A 22,601-nucleotide genomic window follows, 5' to 3' on the forward strand; every position below is an offset into this window, starting at 1 on the left:
TAAAATCTATGGGGTAATCAGAAGAAATTAAAGCAGGAATTGAGCAAAATACACAACTTCAAAAATTTATATTGACAAAAATAAAAGAATGAAATAAATGAATTAAATGTCCAATTTAAAAAGCTAGAAGAACATTTTAAAAACCTACTAGAGGGGCACCTGGGTGGCTCAGTGGTTGAGCATCTGTCTTTGGCTCAGGTCGTGATCTCGGGGTACTGGGATCAAATCCCGCATCAGGCTCCCCATGGGGAGCCTGCTTCTCCCTCTGCCTATGTCTCTGCCTCTCTCTCTCTCTGTGTCTCTCATGAATAAATAAATAAAATCTTTTTTTAATTAAATAAATAAATAAATAAACTACTAGAGAATTGAAGGCAAAATTTTTAAAAATACAGAAAGTAATGAGTTTGAAAACAGAAAATAAAACATAAATCAAATATGTTTTTTTGAAAAACAACAAATGAAGAAATGTCAGGGTGGAAATAACCATTGAAAATGAGTAAATTAAACATGATAATAAGAGACCATGAACTCTATGTAGATGAAATGGATAATATCCTAAGAATACACAACTTAGCAAGATTAACTCTAATTTACTATAGTGGAGGTAAAAAGTTTAAATAGATCAATTTTCATAGAAGAAGCAGAGAAAGTAGTCAAAGAATTGTCCTACCAAAAAATAAAAATAAAAAAGCAACAGGCCCAGATGTTTTCATAGGAAGGCTCTACTAAATCTTCAAATACCAATCCCACTTCTGCTTAAACTCCTCCGAGCACCACAAATGAAGACATGTGCATTCTTTATGAAGTATTACATTGTTATCTAAACCTTGCACCAAAAATGAAAAGGACAGACCAATTTCATTATCTTAATTTTTTAAAATCCCAAATAAAATACAAGCAAATAGAATCCAAAAGCACATTTTAAAAAATACCTCATGACTAAGTGAAGTTTATACAAGAACGGGAGAATTGGTGAATATTAAACATATCATTAGTATGATCTTTCCTATTAATATATCTATGGAAATATTTCTTTTGATTTTTTGAATTTTTAGTGTCAAGAGTTTTATAAAATGTGAAGTGAGTCATTATTTTATTTATGTCTTTATTACTATGGACAAATGTTTCATTTATGTGAAAATCCAGAATGCAGTGGAAGAAATTTTGTAACACTGAGAACTTTCAGAGTCAATATTCATTTTTCATTTCCTGGTGTATTATATCCATTCAAATATATAACACAAACTTGTTTTAATCAACATTAGATCTTTATTTGTACAGCTGGATATCATTGAAATAAAGATATGAAATACTTTTGACTGAGTTCTTTTTTTAAAAAATAAATAAATAAATAATATATCTATGGAGAAAAACATTGTCACCTCCATCAACTCTGAAAAGAACTTCAACAAAACTCAATTTCATTTTGATTATAAGAGAGACAGAGAGAAGGAAGAAGGGAAGGAGGGTGAGAGAACAATAATGACAAAAGTTCATTGTTAAATCTATATTGAGCCATGTGGGCGTTCATTGCCTTATTCTTCTAACTTTTCCATAGTTTAAAATCTTTCACAAAACCTGAAGGAAATGTACACAACAATTTTTATTTCTAAATATTTACCTCTTTGTTCATGTGTTACGTGAGGCTTAATCAGTGCTAAAGTATCTTGAGAAGGAAAGAAATACTGTATTTCCTTTTCGGCTTCTTCTAATGAGTCACTTCCATACAACTGGTTGATAGGCAAATCTTCCATTGCAAATCGCACGCATAAACTTTGAAAAAGAAGTCAAGAGCTGTTAGAGCATAACATACTGTAGTATAAACTACTGCAACAGAACACTATATAAATTGTCCAAAAGTCATCAAGCAACTCATTCTTGATCGAGCCATTATGCAAAAGGTATTAACTATAGAGCAGCTTGGAGCACACTACTTCCTTACAAGGAGGGAATGGTCGTTAGGAAGAAAGAACCATGAAATAATCATGATGTGACCACTGACAGATAACTCTGAAAGAAGGAAAGGTGCCTTGGTGCAGGCAACAAGCAGCCTGTAGAACCCTGTTCACACTGCTTGCTAGCTATGTGTCACCGGGCAATTACTTCATTTCTCTATGCTTTTAATCGTCTCAAATATCAATAAGATAATGAAACTGCTCTGGAAGGAGATTTTGAGAATCAGATGATATATTTGAAATATATGGTGCATATTAAGCTCTCAATAAATATTCCTTTCCTGCCCTTCATCACTAAATGTCATTAAGCACTAGAGATGGTATTGGACTCTATGCCAAAGCCTCCAAATTACACTGAATCCAGGAGGCACTGCTATGGAATCCTCCAGCAGAGCAAATGCAGTGATAAAAGAGGAATATGCAGGATGGCTTCATGTAAAGAAGCAGGAATGAGGTTGATGGTACTAGACATGTTCAGTTAGGCAGGTTTCTTTTTAGAAATTTTATTTATTTGTTTGTTTGTTTATTTGTTTATTTATTTAGAGTGTGTGTGTGTGTGTGTGTGAGAGAGAGAGAGAGAGAGAGAGAGAGAGAAGGGGGAGGGACAGAGGGAAAGGGAGAGATAACCCCAAGCACACTCCATGTTGAGTGCAGAGCCCCACACAAGGCTCAAAACCAGGACCCTGAGATCATGATCTCCAAACACACAAGAGTTGGACACTCAACTGGCTGCACCACCCAGTGCCCCTGGGTCAGGCAGTTTATCCTGGTTCTGCTTCCTCTGCAATAGATGAATGCATATACCTAAATCAATTGCTGTTCCTTGATGTTTTTTTTTTTTCAGTTGCCCTTTTTCCTGTCTCGTTATCTACATATATTTCAGTAGAGGATTACTCTCTGCTCATTTCATTTTCTACCCTTTACACATAGTCCTGAACTGCCAACACACAAAATTCAGTCATAGTGAATAACATCCTTTCCTATTAATAAACTGACTTCACTTGGCTTCTGTCCTTACACCGTCTTCTTACCTCTTTGCTTTTGGCGATGCATTCAAATTTCCTTTTTTTGCTTTATCCAATTTGACCTTCCCACTTGACCTTTGGCAGTTCTCACATCCCTGATTTGAAGTCCCTTGGAGCCCAATACCCTTGGAGCCTGTGATTACCAGGAGTGGAGGATTTGCACAATGAATGATGAAAAGAGCCTATGGTATCACCAAGCAGCCCCTCTGTGGCGCTATTGGACATAATTATTGGGGAAAGTATGTATGTGAGGGGAAGGATGGGATAGAGGGAGTAGGTGATGAATGAGGGGTTGCTGTGCTTCTCCCTTCTGCAAAGTGACCATATTTCGGATTAAGCAACGCAGTGCAGAATCTGATACCCGAGTGCAGGGAAGGGGAGCTTCCCTCACAGCTCTGCTGAGTTATTTCAAAAGCAACCCTAAAGAACTGAGTAGAGCTAAGGAAACTAGAAAGGGAGGAACCAATAAAAAAAAATAACAGTCAAGACTAGCTGTGAACTTGTACTAACATAGGGATCATAAAGGCCCTGGTTGGAATCCTCACTGTAATAGTGAGGTAGAGAGGGGCAGTCACTGAGTGCCTTCACCTGGAGAAAATGTGTCTGTACTGCTATCTTCACATTTGAAACCATAATTCTAGAACAGTATGGCTATAAGCATAGGCCTTGTGTCAACAGGAATTCCCATCTCTCAGATGGCATGCCTTGCATTCTATGCTACACTTCATTAAGAGGTTCCATGGCATGCGGCTCATACTACTCACAGACTGTCCAACCTCTCTTATCCTTTATAATAATTGTAGGGCTAAGTAAAGGGTAAAATATGTCCATGCAGAACAAATCAGATTCCAGATTATTCTACCCCAAAGAAAACATTTCAGTGTTTCTATGTGATACTTCATTAGTACTGCTATTTATTATACCCACATGTATGTCAAGCTTGCTGTATCCAATAGAGCATCTCTGTTCTTGCCCATTTGAAGGGAGGGCTTTTCTTCTCCTGAATCAATTCCTACCAAGGCTAAGAGATGGCCTTGTGGCTGGGCACCCACCAGTAACTTCCCAGCCCCACACCAAGCATCCCACAACCTTCTTCTGCAAAGCCTTGGCCTTACTCAGCTGCCACTGGGCTGGACCTCTGGTCATAATTAGGAAAAGTAGTTTTCCTAAGAGCCTCCCTTAGACTAGAGCTGTGGTTCCTGTATCTGCATCCAAAAAGAAATTAAAATGTCAACTGTGAAAAAAGTTTGGGATCTGTGATATGAATCCTACCTCTCTGGCAGATGTTCCTTGGCTTTTTCAACACTACTTGGCCCAATTAAGTTTTTCCAGTGTTGTAAACCACAGTCTCTTAATAAAACAAGGGCTAGAGATGGACCACTGTTAGAACAACAAGAACAACAACAAAAAGTTATGACTCAGTAGCTAAATCCATATACATAATATAAGTAGATTTGTTAAATAGACTAAAAATATGTCAAGATCATCCTTTTATCAAGATGAGGGATGCCTGGGCAGCTCATCAGTTGAACATCTGCCTTCCGCCCAGGGTGTGATCCTGGAGACCCGGGATCAAGTCCCACATCGGGCTCCCTGCATGGAGCCCACTCCTCCCTCTGCCTCTGTCTCTGCCTCTTTCTCTCTGTGTCTCTCATGAATAAATAGATAAAATCTTAAAAAAAAAAAAAAAAAAAGAGTCTAAGGTGAATTTCCACTGGTATTCTCTCAAGAGTACACCGAACATCTTACAAAAGGATGATTCCAGATTCCAGCTAACTTATATACCCTTGGTGTCACGGCTATTTCACTTATTCTTCTAGAAATAACTTCTGACAGAGTTCTAGTATCTCATTCTTTTCCTAGGACTAGTGATCTTCAGGATTACCAAAACCCCTGAGAGTCAGTATGTTCTCTGCTTGCATTTAATGCTATACACCTTCGATTTCTGGCATTAGACTTGATGGACTCCAGTAACTTCACCGGGGCCTTGCTATTGCTCCAGTAACATTCCAGGAGGATGAGAGAAGATGGGCAGTTGAGCAGAGAATTGAGATAGGAGTGAGATTGGCAAAGAAGTAGATTCAGCATATGTTTACAGAACTGAGAGGTGCAGCAACACGACCAGGGCAGGGTCAAAAGAAGATTTAAATGATTCAAGACTAAATCAGACTGTGTCTTCAAAGCCCGAAATCAACTTTACCTGGTCATTTGTTCTATAACATTTTCAAAATAATCCTCATTTTCATATTCTCTGCACAGTGTTTGTGCTTCTTCTTCTGATAATATAATTTGTCTTTGCATCAGTATTTTAAAGCCCTCATCTTCAATAATCTTCAAAACATGCTCTAAATAAAAAGTCACATAAAAAGTGTTAAATCAATAGGTTATTGGCTATACATACCATAGAGAATGTTTTATTATGAAGGCATATAATAGCACTTCATCCTCATTTGAAATTTAGACGTTTGCAAAAATAGCTTACTAGATTTTAAGGTGAGTAATATTATTAACATACAAATTATGATTTATAATTCTCTTTCCAATTTTCCATTACACAAGAATCATACACATGCAAGGTGTATAAAACTGGAAAACATTACAACTGAAATAAAATATTCACTGGATGGGCTGAATGTCAACAAGGAAATCACAGAATTCCGTTTTACAGCTAACACAATTGAAATGATCCAATTGAACTGCATACAGCCCAGGTGGCTCAGCGGTTTAGCGCTGCCTTCAGCCCAGGGCCTGATCCTGGAGACCCGGGATCGAGTCCCACGTCGGGCTCCCTGCATGGAGCCTGCTTCTCCCTCTGCCTGTGTCTCTGCCTCTGTGTGTGTGTGTGTGTCTCTCATGAATAAATAAATAAAATATTTAAAAATAAATAAATAAATAAACAATAAAATAAATAATAAAATAATAAAATAAATAAAAGTGGCCAAAGCCTTGGGAATCTGGGAAACTATGTCAAAATATCTAACACTTATATTTTTGGAATCCCAGACAGAGTGGAGAAAGAGTTGGCACAGGAGGAATAAAGAAATAATGGTGGGAAATTCCTCAAATCTGGTGAAGGATATTAATTTATGGATTCAAGAAGCTCAAGGAACCGCAAACTCAAAGATAAACTTAAAGCAAAGTATACTCAGGGATGCCTGGGTAGCAGAGTTGGTTGAGTGTCTGACTCTCGTTTTCCAGCTCAGGTGGTGATCTTCGTCCTGGGATAAAGCCCTGCATCAGGCTCCATGCACAAGGTAGAGTCTGCTTGAGATTCTCTCTCCCTCTGCCTCTGCCCCTCCCACTCATGCTTGCTCTCTCTCTCTCTCTCTCTCTCTCTCTCTCCAATAAATACAATAAATCTTAATAAAAAAAAAAAAGGATACTGGGGCACCTGGGTGGCTCAGTCAGATATGCATCTCCCTTTGGCTCAGACATGATCCCAGGGTCCTGGGATGGAGCCCCACACTGGGCTCCCTGCTCATCAAGGTGTCTGCTTCTCTCTCTCCCTCTGCCCCTCCCCCTGCTCGTGTTCTCTATCTCTCTCTCTCAAATAAAATCTTAAAAAAAAAAAAAGATACTCATAGAAACAAAATTGCACAAAACCAAAGGTAAGAAAAAAACCTTGAAAGCAACCCCCTCAAATAAATAAACAAATAGGAAGGTACATGACATACAAGGGGAAAAAGGCTTTAAATGACTCTGGATTTTTAATGAGATACTAATAAATCCAGAAGGCAGTGGCACAACATTTTTAGAGTATTAAAGGAAAAAGTGGCAAACCAGAATTCTCTATCAGTACAATATCCTTCACGAATGAAAATAAAGACATTATTTTTTTCTTAAAGATTTTATTTATTTATTCATGAGAGACACAGAGAGAGAGGCAGAGACACAGGCAGAGGGAGAAGCAGGCTCCCTGCGGGGAGCCTGATGTGGGACTCGATCCTGGGACCCCGGGATCATGCCCTGGGCTGAAGACAGGCGCTCAACCACTGAGCCACCCAGGAGGCCGTAAAGACATTATTTGATGAAAGGAAAATAACTGAGTTTGTTGCCAGCAGATCTGCTCTTTTAAAAAGTATAAAAGGGGACGCCTCTTCAGTTTTTAAAAAATTCATCACTGTTGAAAAGCAAAAAATTACAATATGGTTTGGTGGAGCACTTGATACATGTACCTGTATTAGACATGGTGACTACAATAGGTAGGGAAAAGGGGAAAGGATGTGTGGGGCTATAAGGTGAAGTGGTAAAATATTAACCTGAAAGAGTTTTAAGTTAGGCATATAGGGCAGCCCTGGTGGCTCAGCAGTTTAGTGCCACCTTCAGCCCAGGGCGAGATCCTGGAGTCCCCATCAGGCTCCCCTGCATGGAGCCTGCTTCTCCCTCTGTGTCTCCGCCTCTCTCTCTGTGTCTCTCATGAATAAATAAATAAAATCTTAAAAAAAAAAAAAGTTAGGCATATATATTTTAACCCATAGCACACCACTAAAAGAAATGGACAAAAAAAAAAAAAAGAAATGGACAAAATACATATAATTAAGAAGTCAACAGAGGGGCACCTGGATGGCTTGGTGTTGAGTGTCTGCCTTCAGCCCAGGTGGTGATCCTGGGGTCCTGGGATCGAGTCCTACATCAGGCTCCCTGCAGGGAGCCTGCTTCTCCCTCTGCCTATGTCTCTGCCTCTCTCTGTGTCTCTCACAAATAAATAAATAAAACCTTAAAAAAATTCCTTAGAAGAAAACTTCAGGCCCAGGTAGTTTCACTGGTAAATTCTAATAAATATTTCAGAAAGATGTAATATGAATTTTACACTACCTCTTCAGGGAAATAAGAGTGACTACTTCTCATCTCATTTTATAAGGCCTGCATTGCCCTGACACCAAAACCAGAGAAAGACATTACAACGAAAAGAATACAACAAATATTTCTGATGATTATAGACACAAAAGGCAACAAAATATTAAAAAATCAAACCCAGCTATATGTAAATATACAACCAAATGTAGCTTATCTGAAGGATGGTCCAATACTCAAAAATCAAAGAAATTGCCATATTATCAAACTCAAGCCTATAAAATATAATCGTATCAGTAGATACAGAAAAAAAAAGATGAGAAAATACAATATCTATTCATGATTTTTAAAAAACTTAAAAAACACCTTCCCAAACTAGAAATAGGTGGACATTTTTAAAAGTAGGTAAGGGTTGGGACGCCTGGGTGGCTCAGCGGTTGAGAGTTTGTCTTTGGCTCAGGTCGTGATCCCAGGTCTGGGGATCGAGTCCCCTATTGGGCTCCCTGTAAGGAGCCTGCTTCTCCCTCTGCCTGTGTCTCTGCCTCTCTGTGTCTCTCATGAATAAATAAACAAAATCTTTTAAAAAATTAAAATTAAAAAAAATAAAAGTAGATAAAGGTCTATAGTGCTAATATTGTACTTACTGGTAAAAGACTGAATGCTTTTGCTGTGAGGTCAAGAACAAAGTAACCATGTCACCTCTCCTAATCAGCATCATACAGGAAGTTCTAACTAGTTCAGTAAGGCAAGCAGAAGAAATAAAATCCATACCAATTTGAAAGAAAGAGGTAAAACTGAATTAAGGTTCAATTAAGATGATATTATTGTCTTATCACCAGCTCTCATCCTGGCATTTCGTCCTGCAAGGGTGCATCAGACAACGTCTGGAGATATTTCTGGTCTCACACTGAGGGTGGGGAGGATGCTACTGGCATAGTGGGTAGAGGCCAAGAATGTTATGAACATTTTGCAATGTGCATAATACTGCCTCTTTTTTGAGGGGGAGGGGGCACAAGGGAAACGGAGAGAAAGAATTGTAAGCACACAGCCCATCACGGAGCTCGATCTCAAAACCCTGAGATCATGCTCTAAGTCGAAATCAAGAGTCAGTTGCTTAACTGACTGCGCCACCCAGGCACCCCAGATACAGCCTCTTTCAACACAGAATTACCTAGTCCCAAATGTAAGTAGGTCTGAAGTTGAGAAACTCCGGTCTGCATAAAAATCCCAAGGAAACTACACCAAACCTTTTAGAACGAAGTGTGTTCAGCATGTCAAAGAATATAAGGTCAAAAAAAAAAAAAAAAAAAAAAAAAAACAAAGTATATAAGGTCAATATACAAATATCGATTGCATTTCCATATACTAACTATAAAAAAGAATCAATAATACAAATTTAAGGTCTGTATTCTTGTTCCGTCACTGTCTGCCATGTGAATATGGGCAAAGGTTAAGAATAACTAGCACCCTCTAGGTGCCAGGCACTTTATTTATGTTTTTTCTCATTTTTTTTTTTAAGTAAGCTCTATTTCCTAACATGGGGCTCAAACTCACGACCCCAAGATCAAGAGTCACACACTCCACCACTGACTGAGCCAGCCAGGCGCCCTTCATTTTAATCTTCTGAAATAGGTGTTTTTTTCCTCTAATGTTAAATTTTAAAATAACAACTTTTAATGTAATTATACTAGAGTTTATTTATATTTATTCCTTACCTCTCTTTTCTTGAAAGAGCCTCGGTCGAAGGAATGCCAGGGTCTTCTCTAATTTGAGGTTTTTCATATTTTTAAAATCAGGAAATAAGATATCAATGAAATGATTAGTATCAGTTAGATTCTCTTCAATATCACAAAACTGAGATACATGTTGTCTTTCCAGATATTCCTGTAAACTGTAGAAATCCAATATATAATTTAAGATTATCATACACTGGAACTTGATAACCATGTCCGAAAATTGAAAGTGGTAACAAGTTCACAAATATTTTGTGGTTCAATAAAACAAATAACAACTGAATGTCATGTAAAGATAAGTTGTATCTTTCTATCAAATCTAAGAGTTATGTTTTAATTCAACTTTTTGTTGAACCAATCCAAGGATCAACTACGTGAAAGCATGTGTGTTTGACTTCATGAGAGGATAATGAAGATCAACATAAAATACGGCTAAAAAATGTTTTCTTAATAAAATGTTTAATTAAAAAAATAAATAATAAAATGTTTAATTAATTAATTATTTTTTAAAAGTGTTTTTCTTGGGATGCCTGGGTGACTCAGTCGGCTAAGCGTCTGACTCTTGATTCCTGCTCAGGTCATGATCCCAGAGTTCGGAGATCGAGCCCCATGTCAGGCTCCTGGCTGGGTGTGGAGCCTACTTAAGATTCTCTCTCCTCCCTTTGTCCCTCCCTCTCTCTCTTTAAAAAAAAAACAAAAACAAAAAAAACAAAAAAAACTTCCTTTTTTTTTTTATGTAAAGTTTTCCTGGTAGTTTCTACTTTTCCTTTTAAGGTTGTTTTTGAGTCAAGTGTTATGTAAGAGTATATGATATATTCTCAAATACATAAGATAGTTTGGTTACCTCTTTATTGCTTATTTCCAATTTTATTAGATCATAATCATCAAATGCACATGATGACATCTTAATTTTTAAAAATGCATTAAGGTTTTCTTTGCAAAATAATGTATTGTGGGATTTAAGGCTATGTATATCTATACTGTATATATAATTATACCAGGGCACTTTTAGACTACTGTACCTTCTTCATAAATGTTGCTTTTGACATCATATCCTCCTTTATTAAATTTAGCACTTTTAAAAGATTTATTTAGTCTGCCTTTGGCTCAGGGTCATGATCCCGGGGTCCTGGGATCGAGTCCCACATCGGGCTCCATGCAGGGAGCCTGCTTCTCCCTCTGCCTGTGTCTCTGCCTCTCTCCCTGTGTCTCTCATGAATAAATAAATAAAACCTTTTAAAAAAAAATTTAGGACAGTTTACACTGATATAAAACTATTGTCTCATAAATAGTTCATATTCAAATTTTACCAATCTTACAATACTGTCCCATTAATATTAAATTCTTAAATCCTGGAGCATACATTGCCTGTAACTGTCCTATCTCTCTGGTCTCCTTTAATCTCTAACAATGCCTCAGCCTTTTCATCTTTCATGATACTGACATTTTTAAAGAGTCCAAGTTAGCTGTTTTGTAGACTGTTCTTCATTTAGGATGTTTTTTTTTAAAGATTTTATTTATTTATTCATGATAGACCAGAGAGAGAGAGACAGAGAGACAGAGACAGAGACACAGGCAGAGGGAGAAGCAGGCTCCATGCAGGGAGCCCCATGCAGGACTCGATCCCAGGACCCCAGGATCACGCCCTGGGCCGAAGGCAAGCACTAAACCACTGAGCCACCCAGGGATTCCCCCATTTAAGATGGTTTCAAACTATTGGGTGGACCAGTAGTTTCCTATTACTTAATAGGATTTGGATCTTTGGCAGGAATATTATATAAGTGATGCTGTGTCCTTCATACACCACAATATGATGTACATGATGTAAGTTTTTCCCATTGTCGATGGTATTAATGTGGTTAACGTGGTATCTTCCTGGGGCACCCGGGTGGCTCAGTGGTTGAGTGTCTCTGCCTTTGGCTCAGGGCGTGATCCTGGGGTCCTGGAATGGAGTCCTGCATGGGTCTCCCCACAGGGAGCCTGCTTCTCCCTCTGCCTGTGTCTCTGCCTCTCTCTGTGGGTCTCTTATGAGTAAATAGATAAAATCTTTAAAAACTAAGAGTAAAAAAATAATAAAGTGGTATCTTCCTGTATTCTCCACTGAAGACTATTTCCATTGTGTAAATAATAATATATCTATGAGGACACTATTTATTTTTCCATGCAATGGTTGTAGTACCCATTGATAATTCTTGTCTGCATCGATTATTACTATAATGGTTTTTAATGTAGCTTTTTTTTTAACCTTAACCTTGTAATCTCTGTATTTAATGAGATAACCTTTTCATATTTAGTATAATAGCCATAAACTTAACTACCTTCCTTCCATCTTACTTTACATATACTATTTACTCTAAATTGTACTTTCTTGGGTGCCTGAGGGGCTCAGTCTGTTAAGTGTCTGCCTTCAGCTCAGGTCATGATCCCAGGGCCCTGGGATTGAGCCTCACATCTGGCTCCCTGCTCAGCGGGGAGCCTGCTTCTCCCTCTGTACCTCCCTCCTGCTCATGATTTCTCTCTCTCTTTCATGCTTTCTTTCTCTCAAATAAACAAATCTTTAAAAAATAATAAATTACAGTTTCTTCTTTTTTTTCTTTCCCTTATTTGGCTGGTCTGAGCAAGTTGCTATCCGTTCCGAGTTTTTCCCTTGTGAATATAGAGGTTCCCTTTTACTTATCCACTACACTGATGTTCACCCTTTTACCTTCTTCCGTAAGCAAACATATATGTTCCAAATTTTTCATACATTCTGACACACTATATTTCTCTAACATCCATCCCCACTTCTGTAAACTTGAAAAAGAACCCGAAAAATACTGTGTTCCTTCTTCATGTCAGCTTCCCTTTCTCCTCTCTGAGGAGAACATTTTCTCCCTTATATCAAAGTGCTCTTTCCATTTTTTGTTTAAGTCTTCCCTCAAACATTTTTCAAGTGATATATCCCCAAGAATGCCCTGAGCATCTCCCTTTGCTTCTCCAGGTAAAGGATATCCTGGTTTCATTAAGATGGGGTGGGGTGGGGTGCTGTTTCTCTCAGTGATCTGATGGCAAGTCCCATGTCGCTCAGAGATTTTTCCCTTTTAACAAACTTGGTCTCCAGTTGCTGCCAAATATGCAGTTGGTGGAAGGGGACCACCTAAAGTGCAAGTCACTGGGGGAAGCACTGTCTCTAACAAATTTTAAACCAATTTTAAGCTAAAAGCTGGGCTGTTTTTCTTAGCATCACCATGCACCAGCGATTCTAAACAATGTTCGTGGTAAATCACTCCTCCTTGAAAAAAAATCTTTTGTCTACATTCTAAATAATTCCTGTGGTGAGTGTTAAATTTTAACAATATACGTGTAGGCTTCAGGTTCGCTTATTTTTATTACTTATCTTTAATAAACAGTGTACTCTAGCTGGTACTCTGCATGTAAGAATCAATTCTAAAGGGGATCCCTGGGTGGTGTAGTGGTTTGGCGCCTGCCTTTGGCCCAGGGCGTGATCCTGGAGACCCGGGATCGAATCCCACATCGGGCTCCCAGTGCATGGAGCCTGCTTCTCCCTCTGCCTGTGTCTCTGCCTCTCTCTCTCTCTCTCTGTGTGACTATCATAAATAAAATAAAAAAAAAAAAAGAATCAATTCTAAAATAACAAAGATATTGGCGAGAACACAATATCTTCTGGAATTTTCTGTGAAACAGGAATTTTATGTATCTCCATTTAACATACAATAAAGATCCTTTTTTTTTTTTTTTCATGTTACAAAAACAACAAGCTTTAAGATTTATTTTTGTAATTTTTTTTTTTACAGAGAAAAACGACACACCCCTTGGGGGGAAGGTGAGGGATTAAGACAGGCCCTGGGTAAAAATGATCACAACAGGGCAGCCCCAGTGTTGCAGCGGTTTAGTGCCACCTGCAGCCTGGGGTGTGATCCTGGAGACCCGGGATCGAGTCCCACATTGGGCTCCCTGCATGGGGCCTGCTTCTCCCTCTGCCTGTGTCTCTGCCTCTCTCTTGCTCTCTCTGAATGAATAAATAAATAAATCTTTAAAAAAAAAATGATCATGACAGCACCTGGAGTTGCTAGGCCTGCCTAGGAGAGACACGGGCACTTCCACACCAGCACAGGGGACAGGCAACCATCTGAGGCTCAGCAGACCAGTTCACACACCACGCAAAGATCCAAGTCATAAAAATCTTCCAGCTCATCATGAAATAGGTCCCCCTGGTCTTCAGAGTCTGTCCGGTTGTCGTCCCCACCTGTAGCCAAAAGCATAAGCAACATCTCACCCAGCTCAAAGGTGACAACCTCCTCTCCTTCATTGTCAGAGGGGTTGCTGTTCTCTCCTTCCTCAATGAGCTCCCAGAAGTGGTTCCTTCGTTGGGCCCAGTGCCTGCTTGATGTTCCCTTAGTCTCTGCGGCTCCTCTCTACAGCCATCAGGGTATGCATGCTTGTAAAAATAGTTGCCTCCAAATGGGCAGCTCCCATGATTTCAACAAAATACCTGCACTCCTTTATGCTCATTGCCTCCTTGTATCTCTGATTGAGTTTCTGCTTCTCTTCTTTCTCCTCCACCCAGTACTCACTTGGAATGACAGTTAAATGGGATCCGGCATTGGGGGCAGGACTTTATGATCTCGCTCTCCAATTGCTTAGCACTCCTCCACTTGCGAATACACTTGAGACAGTAAGTGGGGTTGCAGTTGGTGACAATCCCAAAGTGACACTCACTGGGGTTGGCTTTCTCATAGACCACCTCCATGCAGATCCCACACACCACGTCCTTGCTGTGCCGGACAGCAGATGAGAGCTCCACGTCCTTCCCGTGGGCCTCACTGCAAGATCTTCTATGTTGTGATCTCTGGGCAGCATCCATCAGATGGAGGACCCGCAGCCCACACCGGTCACATGAGTCTCCGTGGAGATACACACGGTTCTCCCTGTACGGGCACTCTCCCCCTGCAGCAGAGGGCCACAGCTGCTTCTTTGTTCCTGTTGCTGTCTGCTCTTTCTCTAATTCTTCCTTGGTTGCTGAGCCCTGTGGGGGTGCTCCTGTCCAGGAAGGGGCAGGACAGCCACAGTAAGGCTGCCAGGCACAAGCTCAATGGCATTCACCCAGTCTTCTGAGCCTGCGCCGACAGTTGCAGAGTTTGAATTTCTGGACTTGGCTTCGCCCATATTCATTTCAACAACTGGTCCAGCTGCCAATGAGAGACTTGAGGAAGGAGCAAGGGATGATTTTGCAGTTAGATCCGCAGCAGGCACTTCTTCCTGTTTCACTGGCTTGCCGTGTTCATCTCTGCAGCGGTCTCCGTAAATACAGCATCCTCGCTGAAAACGCCTGCACGCTACCCCATAAGGACAGTCAGAGGGGTCATGCGAATAGCGACAGTTATCTCCTTCCTACAAACCCCAGGCATGAAATACCTTAGCTCGTAGCTTTTCTTCTTGCTTTTGGTATGGGTTGAAGTGATGGACTCAGAGTGGATGGCCAAGAAAGAATTCTTGAGATGGCTTCGGTTCAAAAAAAGGTGGTTTTATCAGAACAAAGGGCCTGGGTTCCTGGGCTGAAAGGGCTGTCAGTAAAGACCAATTTTCAGGATGTCATTGAGAAATCTTCAAATCTTAAGGCTTACAAACAAAATTTGCTCTTTATTCCTGTGGTAGACTAATATATACATATTAGCATATAGTAATATATACTATACGAATATATACTAATACATGCTATATAAACATGTACTATTCATATATTTATGGAGTTTTTTCCTTTCTAAGAAAACACATTAATATAATTGAGCAGTATTAACCTGTTGCTTGTTTCTTTTTTGGTATTACAATACTCTATTTTTTTTTGCTTATATGTTCATATAGACACAAAATTTCCTAAAGGATAATTTTCACTATTTATGTTTTTTATTTATTTATTTTATGTTTTTTTTTCTGGCCATTATTATTTGTCTTGCTCAATAATTAGTACTAAACATAATATTATCATATAGAGGAGAGGGGTACTAAGAAAATTATCTACTTGGGTTTCTTTCTTTTTCTTTTTTTTTTTTTTTCTACTTGGGGTTTCAAACATACTGAGCACATCACTGTCTGTTCTTTCTTTTTTCAATGGCATATAGTGGTGTTGTTGTTGTTTTTCCCCCAGGATATTCTGTATCTGTATTTTTCTGCATTGGTCGAGGCTGGGCCACTAAGCCCTTTCAACTAGATGTATGTATTTCCTCATTTCAGGGAATCTTGTTCTCTATTCTTTGTTGAATTCTAGCTTGTTCATCTGAATGGATGTATGTAATTTCTTCTCTGTATGTAATTTCTCTTACTAGCACGATGGTTTCCTCAGTATATTCTCGACATCGCTTAAAGTCTTGCTTTCATAACATCTGTCTCATTTTATTTCTGTACTTTGAGCTATTTCTTTCATCTGATTTGCCAAGTTATTAATTCGAGTCTCAAATAACTATCACACTCTCCAATTCTTCTGAATTTACAGTTCAGATCACAATTTATTTTATAGTTCAAATTTGAAAATCTCTTTTTATGTAGCACTTGAATCTCAAGCATTATTATTACTACTACTACTACTATTTTATTTAAAGATTTTTCCAGCCCTAGCAGTTCTTTTTCACTAGATTTATGTTTTGACTTTTGTGTTGATCTTCCTTTCTTTGACCACTAGGCTCCCTTAGTTGTACAGTCATTTTTCTTGGTTGATCTACTGGGGCTCGCATCTGGGTTTTGGAACATTAGGTGTTAGAAACCCTAGAACTGGAAGGCAAAAATGGCCTCTAGGCTACAAGGAAGCAGGCTATCATTCCCCTGTGGGAACAAATGATAAGAGCCCTTATAGATCTGGTCCTCAAAGGCAGGCAATTTTGGTAATCCTGCTCAACTCCATGTTGGGCTTTTGTGGGGGTCAGGAAGGCCCAGTGAAGTCCAGTATGAACCTGGCCCTGGGGAGTCACAAGTCTATGTTTGTTCTTCCCAAGACCAACGGCTGTCCCCAGGTTCTTGTCTCCTGTGACTGAGCTCAGGCACTCCCCAAGGTGTCTGTGGAGAAAGCACCACACCACCTTCCCCTTGTCTCTAGTTCTGGACCACCAGAACTCTGGTCTCACCTATGTCCAGATGCTTATTAGCACAGGTTCCCTTTGATTCTAGAGAGGCAGAAAAGAGTAGACAGTAAAGGTATAGAATTCAGACTGCTCTGATCCCAGAAATCTTTTTAAGGATTATTTTAGGAATTGTACCTATTATCTACAATTTAAATGAGAGTTTTACAAAAGAAAAACTTACTCTCTATAGCTATGACATGTGTAGAGATAAAGAGATTACCAAGAATAGAAGAGACACTTTGTATGGACAGAGAAATACACGAGATTATAGGAGGTAGGAACTAACATCTTCACTTAGTCATAAAGATTTGGAACAGAAAAGGAGTTTAGAGGTCATTTCATTTCCTGCCATCTTTGTATTCCCAGGGCTTGGCACATAGTAGAACTTTAATAAATACTAGATAAATGGAAGGATACATAACAGAGTGAATGAATGAGTGAGTAATTAGTTACTGCCATTAACTAATTCTATGACTCTGGATAACGTAGCTAATAGAACCACACCTTCCTCTTCTATAGAATGACTGGAAAGCAAAGGTAAACGACTCTGACCTTTGAGTTCTTAACACACAGGCTGATAAAGGAGACAGACATGCAAACAGATAACATGGTATGGGCTGAGCAGGGAGCCTGTCTCTCCCTCTCCCTCTGCCCTTCCCCCCACTTGTGATCTCTATTTCTCTCTCAAATAAGTAAAATCATTTTTTAAATGTGTACTCTTAGATTTTGAGATATTTGGATATTACACTTCATTGCCTACTATACAACATATAATTGTAAGTTTCCTGGTTTCGAGCTACCTGTCGTGCTTCTTTTTTACTGGAGTCCTGACCTCCTCATGGTGATCCTCATCTGCTTCTTTAGCTTCCATCTCAGGATCGGGTTCAGTTTCCTTCAGGTCAGGCTGTTCTTCATCTCCTTGAGATATAACTAGAATATGGCTTACTCCACTTGTCATAAAAAGGACAAAATCTTGAAAGTCAGGCTACAAAATAAGATGATAAACTGCTTACTTCTGAAATGGATAGACGAAAAAGACAGCCACTCCCCAACTCAAGCAATGTCACTCCCTTCCCAATCACTAGGCAATGGAGTGTTATCTCTGTAAGCCCCCTCTTTTTTTTTAAGATTGTATTTGTTTATTCATGAGAGGCAAAGAGAGAGGCAGAGACGCCAGCAGAGGGAGAAGCAGGCCCCATGTAGGAAGCCCGATGTGAGATTCGATCCCGGGACCCCATGATCACACCCCGAGCCGAAGCAGACGCTCAACTGCTGAGCCCCCTAGGTGTCCCATGTAAGCCCCCTCTTAACAAACACATCTTTGAAGGATGGAAGTTCACAAATAACAGGGATTGATCTTAAAGATGGTCTAATTACCATTCTCAAGCTTCAGGATGCTTCCAAATCATCAGATGGGCTTGCTAAAACACGATTTGGAGGGCAGCCCGGGTGGCTCAGTGGTTTAGTGTCACCTTCAGCCCAGGGCATGATTCTGGAGGCCTGGTTTCGAGTCCCACATCGGGCTCCCTGCATGGAGCCTGCTTCTCCCTCTGCCTGTGTCTCTGCCTCTCTCTCTCTCTCTCTCTTTCTGTGTGTGTGCATGTGTCTCTCATGAATAAATAAATAAGATCTTAAAAAAAAAACACACACACACAATTTGGAAAGCCCAATCTGAGTTCATAACTCAGTCGGTTGAGGATGGTCTTTGAAATCGGATTGTCTCAAAAGTTCCCACGTGTTGCTGAGGCAGCTGGTCCAACCTTTCCCTGGGGCCAGGAGAGGTGGTTTGGAGCATCACAGCCAGGTGACAAAGTGCTATCTACTAGAACTTTCTCTGATTACAAACACATTCTTCTGTGCTCTCCAATACGTGTAGCCACATGCAGCTACTGAGCACTTGAAATGTGGCCAGTGCAACCTGAGACTCTGAATTTCTTAATTGATTCGATTTTCATTAATTTAAATTCAAATGGCCACATGTGGCTGATGGCCACTAGGCTGAACAGCACATTTCCAGAAGCAATGTCCTCTAACCCCCAAGCCACTGCACTTTCCAATACACAGCACTGCCTTTCTTAAACTCCCCTGGGGCAAAAGAGAAAATAGCCTAAGACTTAGGCCTTTAGGTAGTGAAAGGATTAAGGCTTCCCTGTGAGGTTTATGACAAGGAGCCTTCAACCTGGGATAAAAATCTCTAGGAAAGGACTGGATGCTCATTTCAAACAGGTCTTCACTCCAACAAAGTATAATCGGACCATCTGCTGTTGCTCAGCTGCCACTGTTTCTACCAAAGACTTCTCCGTCATTGGCTTCCTTGGCCTTACCATAATATGGACACCAATGGGGACAATGGGATGTCATTTGGATGGTCAGACTTATTCAGTTGCTTTACTAAAATAAGAGGTCAAAACTTAGAGGAATCCACAGTATCTGAAAACACAGTGGCTTTTTTTGTTTGTTTGCTTTTGACTTTCTTACCTCCTCCGCTTTGCGACTATAGAACTCCCTTGCTTGTTGTTCTGTGAGCACTCTCTTGTCCTCAATTTCCAAGACGTACCCTGCCTCGATAATCTTCATGTAGAGAGTAAGGTCAGATCCAGATGCACCACAGGACAACATGTAAAACAAGTCAAGGACATTTGTTCCTTGCGTCTAAAAAACCACCTGGATTTGAACGCATTTCAGCTGAAGACCTCAAAAAAGGATCCATAGGGCAGTAGGTTTGAAGAGGCTCAAAAATACATAAACAGAGAAGGCCCTTTGCATGCCTCCTGGTATGTAAGTTTGCAAGGCTTGAACCAGAGACTCCACAGAATTTCTGTTATTTAAATGACTTACCCCAAAATGTGGGGCAAGTCATTTAAATAATAACTAATTAATAATTTAAACTAAATAATTACCTAAATTCCAAGGGAAGAATCATGTTTTCTTGAATCATTCGTAAAAACATAAATCTATAAGCACTTTTAACCATCTACTTCAAAATTGGTTTGACATTATTTTTTAAAAGGCTTTTCAATCAATTGAATTTAAATTAAAAATTAATTACATTTAAGTGTAAAAATTAAATTTAAAAAATAAAAAATAGGGACACCTGAGTGGCTCAGTGGTCAGGTGTCTGCCTTCGGCTCAGGGAGCGCTCCTGGGGTCCTGGGATTGAGTCCCACATCGTGCTCCCTGCATGGAGCCTGCTTCTCCCTCTGTCTGTGTCTTTGTGTCTCTCATGAATAAATAAATAAAATCTTTTTAAAAAAATAAAATGAAATAAAATAAAAAATAGAAGTCTTTCCTTTGTTAAGGCTATAACTCATAATCTAGTATATTTTACACTTTATAGGAAAATCAAAAACAAAACAAAACTATCCAAATTACGGGGAAATATCGAATTTGAGATTTTGCCAAGCTTTGTCTTAAAAAAAAACTTTAATGACAAATTCAGTTTGCATGTCACTCAAGTATAGTAAAATGTAAGAGTTTTGAAGCAAATATGACAAGTCTAATGAGGTATTAAACGAAATAGAAGTATAATCTGGGTTCAAAGCAACCCAGTAATTACATTGTTTGGTGGGAGTATCTAGCACCAGGTACCTTCTGCTTCTATTATGAAAGTAAATACCTTACTGGTTCCCTTGGTCTTTTGATATGGAAAAGCAGTACTTAAATCTCTCTGAACCCTCACCTAACCGATAGTCCAATTTGAATAATTTCTAAATACTCAGATCATGTCTTTGTTACCTTGCTTAGGGCCTGACAGCAGAAAGTAAAATCCAAGCAATATTTAAACTTGGTAACTTTTCCATTACTATAATTGAAAAATGTAGTGTGTCCTTTTTTTTTTCCATTCAAAACATTCTCTAGTTTTTTTGTCCTGTTTTTTTTTTTTATATGTAGCCCTTTACCATATTCCAGAGAGGTGAAGTATTTAGGAATATTCATAATTTACATCTCTGACATGTTATTTACTATATCAAAACAAAACCAAAAAAAAAAAAAAAATGGTGATGAACTCATAATTCAAAGTAATGCCACAACTAAAAGAACTAAAAAAACCATATAATTTTGAAAATCTTTAATGTCCTAGCCATTTAAACCTACTTGAATAAGGAAGAGTAAAACCATGTAAATATGTGATATTACTTTTTTAAACTTTATGAAGTATAAGTAATTTATGTATGGAGGATGGGGGTACAGTTTGATGCCGCCCCCCTTTCATACACATCAAAATCTGGAAGAAAAGTGCTATCTTTAGAGAGTAATATTATTAAATCAGTGAACAAATGAAAGAGACCATACAACCCAAGATCACGGATCTTTGACTTTCAGTGATAATGCTGCAGTAGCTAAAGAAAGAGGGCATAATGGGAAGTTCATCAAGAGAAGACCAACCCCTTGAGGTAGCTCCTCCTCAGTGACCTCCTCTATTCCCCAAACAAAATTCTTTCGAATTTCAATTTACTGTTGCTATGTTAACACAAAGTCATTGTTATGGAGTTAGCAAAGTACAGCCTGCAGTCAACATCAGGCCCACCACTTGTGTTTGAAAATAAAGCTTTACTGGGGCACGGCCACATCCATTGTTTACCTACTACCAATGGGTGCTTTCTCAAAGTAATGGCAGAGGTAAGCAGTGGTGTTAGAGATCATCTGCCCCACAAACATGAAAATAGTTACTCTCTGGCCCTTTATATGAAAAGTGCGCTGACCTATGAATTAGAACTCAGTTTTCCTCTTAAAAAAAACTTATTTGGGGGCAGTCTGGGTGGCTCTAGTGCCACCTTCAGCTCAGGGCATGATCCTGGAGACCTAGGATTGAGTCCCTCATCGGGTTCCCAGCATGGAGCTTCCTTCTCCCTCTGCCTCTCTCTGTGTGTCTCTCATGAATAAATTAATAGAATCTTAAAAAAAAAAAAAAAAAAAGTAAAAATAAAAAAACTTATTTTAGCTCTAAGGCAAAACAATAAATGCTTCCTTATTCTATTTTGCATCTAAGAAAGACCATACATTTATGACAACATCAAAAAAATAAAACAAGCCAATGTGAGCTTATAACAAGTCTATGTTGATAAAAACTAAACAGGAAGAACATTTGTTATCATCCAATATAAGAACTGTAATTTTTATCACTATTTATATTAGATGCTGGTAGAGCAAGATGTTTGAGGGATGCCTGAGTGGTTCAACGGTAAAGCATCTGCCTTTGGCCCAGAACGTGATCCTGGGGTCCTGGGATCAAATCCCGCATCAGGCTCCCTGCATGGAGCCTGCTTCTCCTCCCTCTTCCTGTGTCTCTGCCTCTCTGTGTCTCTCATGAATAAATGCATAATATCTTTAAAATAAAATAAAGATGCTTGAGGGATGCCTGAGTGCCTCAGTGGTTGAGCATCTGCCTTTGGCTTAGATGTGATCCCGGAGTCCCAAGATCAAGTCCCACATCGGGCTTCCTGCATGAGCCTGCTTCTCCCTCTACTTGTGTCTCTGCCTCTCTCTCCGTGTGTTTCTCATGAATAAATAAATAAAATCTTTAAAAAAAAAAAAAAAAGATGCTTGAGTAGATCTAACCTTTGTTAAGACAAAACATTCAAAGCCTTCGGAGGTACCTAGCACCAGAAATTTGTTATGTTCTATTTCACTCTAAATGATAAGCTTGTCTCCAAATTGACAGTTTAGAAGTTGTTACATTGCAATTAGTTTAAAGTATTTTTGGGAAATATCACTTACTTTTTTTTTAATCTCTAGAGATTTTCTAGTCATCACAGCATCAGGTTTGATAATAACAATAATGTATAGTTGTTCTAGGAAAAAAATAGGAGAATTTCATTTTCCTGGTACAAAGTCTAGATAATGAAGGATTTGCCAATAATAAATGTAAATTATTAATATTTAGTGAATTTTTGTCCATTGAAAGCTTTGTTCTTATTATGACGTTCCAACTACCAAGGAGTTTCTACTTAGAATCAAAGTGCAGTTCCTATATGTGCATGC

At 39.1% G+C, this 22,601-nt stretch overlaps 1 protein-coding gene across 3 annotated transcripts in view; it reads right to left on the reverse strand.

The window, feature by feature from the left end:
- The window catches only part of NME8 (NME/NM23 family member 8), a 49,821-nt gene that overhangs the window by 7,830 nt on the left and 19,390 nt on the right, over nucleotides 1-22,601 (reverse strand). For 2 of the 3 annotated variants that reach the window (XM_038562680.1, XM_038562681.1), the window contains exons 8-14: nucleotides 22,338-22,411; nucleotides 19,098-19,190; nucleotides 17,420-17,604; nucleotides 9,490-9,665; nucleotides 5,181-5,325; nucleotides 4,253-4,360; nucleotides 1,622-1,773 (exon numbers count right to left, since the gene is read on the reverse strand). In XM_038562680.1, coding sequence (XP_038418608.1) covers nucleotides 1,622-1,773; nucleotides 4,253-4,360; nucleotides 5,181-5,325; nucleotides 9,490-9,665; nucleotides 17,420-17,604; nucleotides 19,098-19,190; nucleotides 22,338-22,411 — 933 coding nt within the window. The remainder of the gene's footprint in view (nucleotides 1-1,621; nucleotides 1,774-4,252; nucleotides 4,361-5,180; nucleotides 5,326-9,489; nucleotides 9,666-17,419; nucleotides 17,605-19,097; nucleotides 19,191-22,337; nucleotides 22,412-22,601) is intronic. The other variant, XM_038562682.1, reaches the window with a different exon arrangement.

This window comes from Canis lupus, chromosome 18 (assembly GCF_011100685.1).
Source record: "Canis lupus familiaris isolate Mischka breed German Shepherd chromosome 18, alternate assembly UU_Cfam_GSD_1.0, whole genome shotgun sequence".
Classification (NCBI taxonomy): domain Eukaryota; kingdom Metazoa; phylum Chordata; class Mammalia; order Carnivora; family Canidae; genus Canis; species Canis lupus.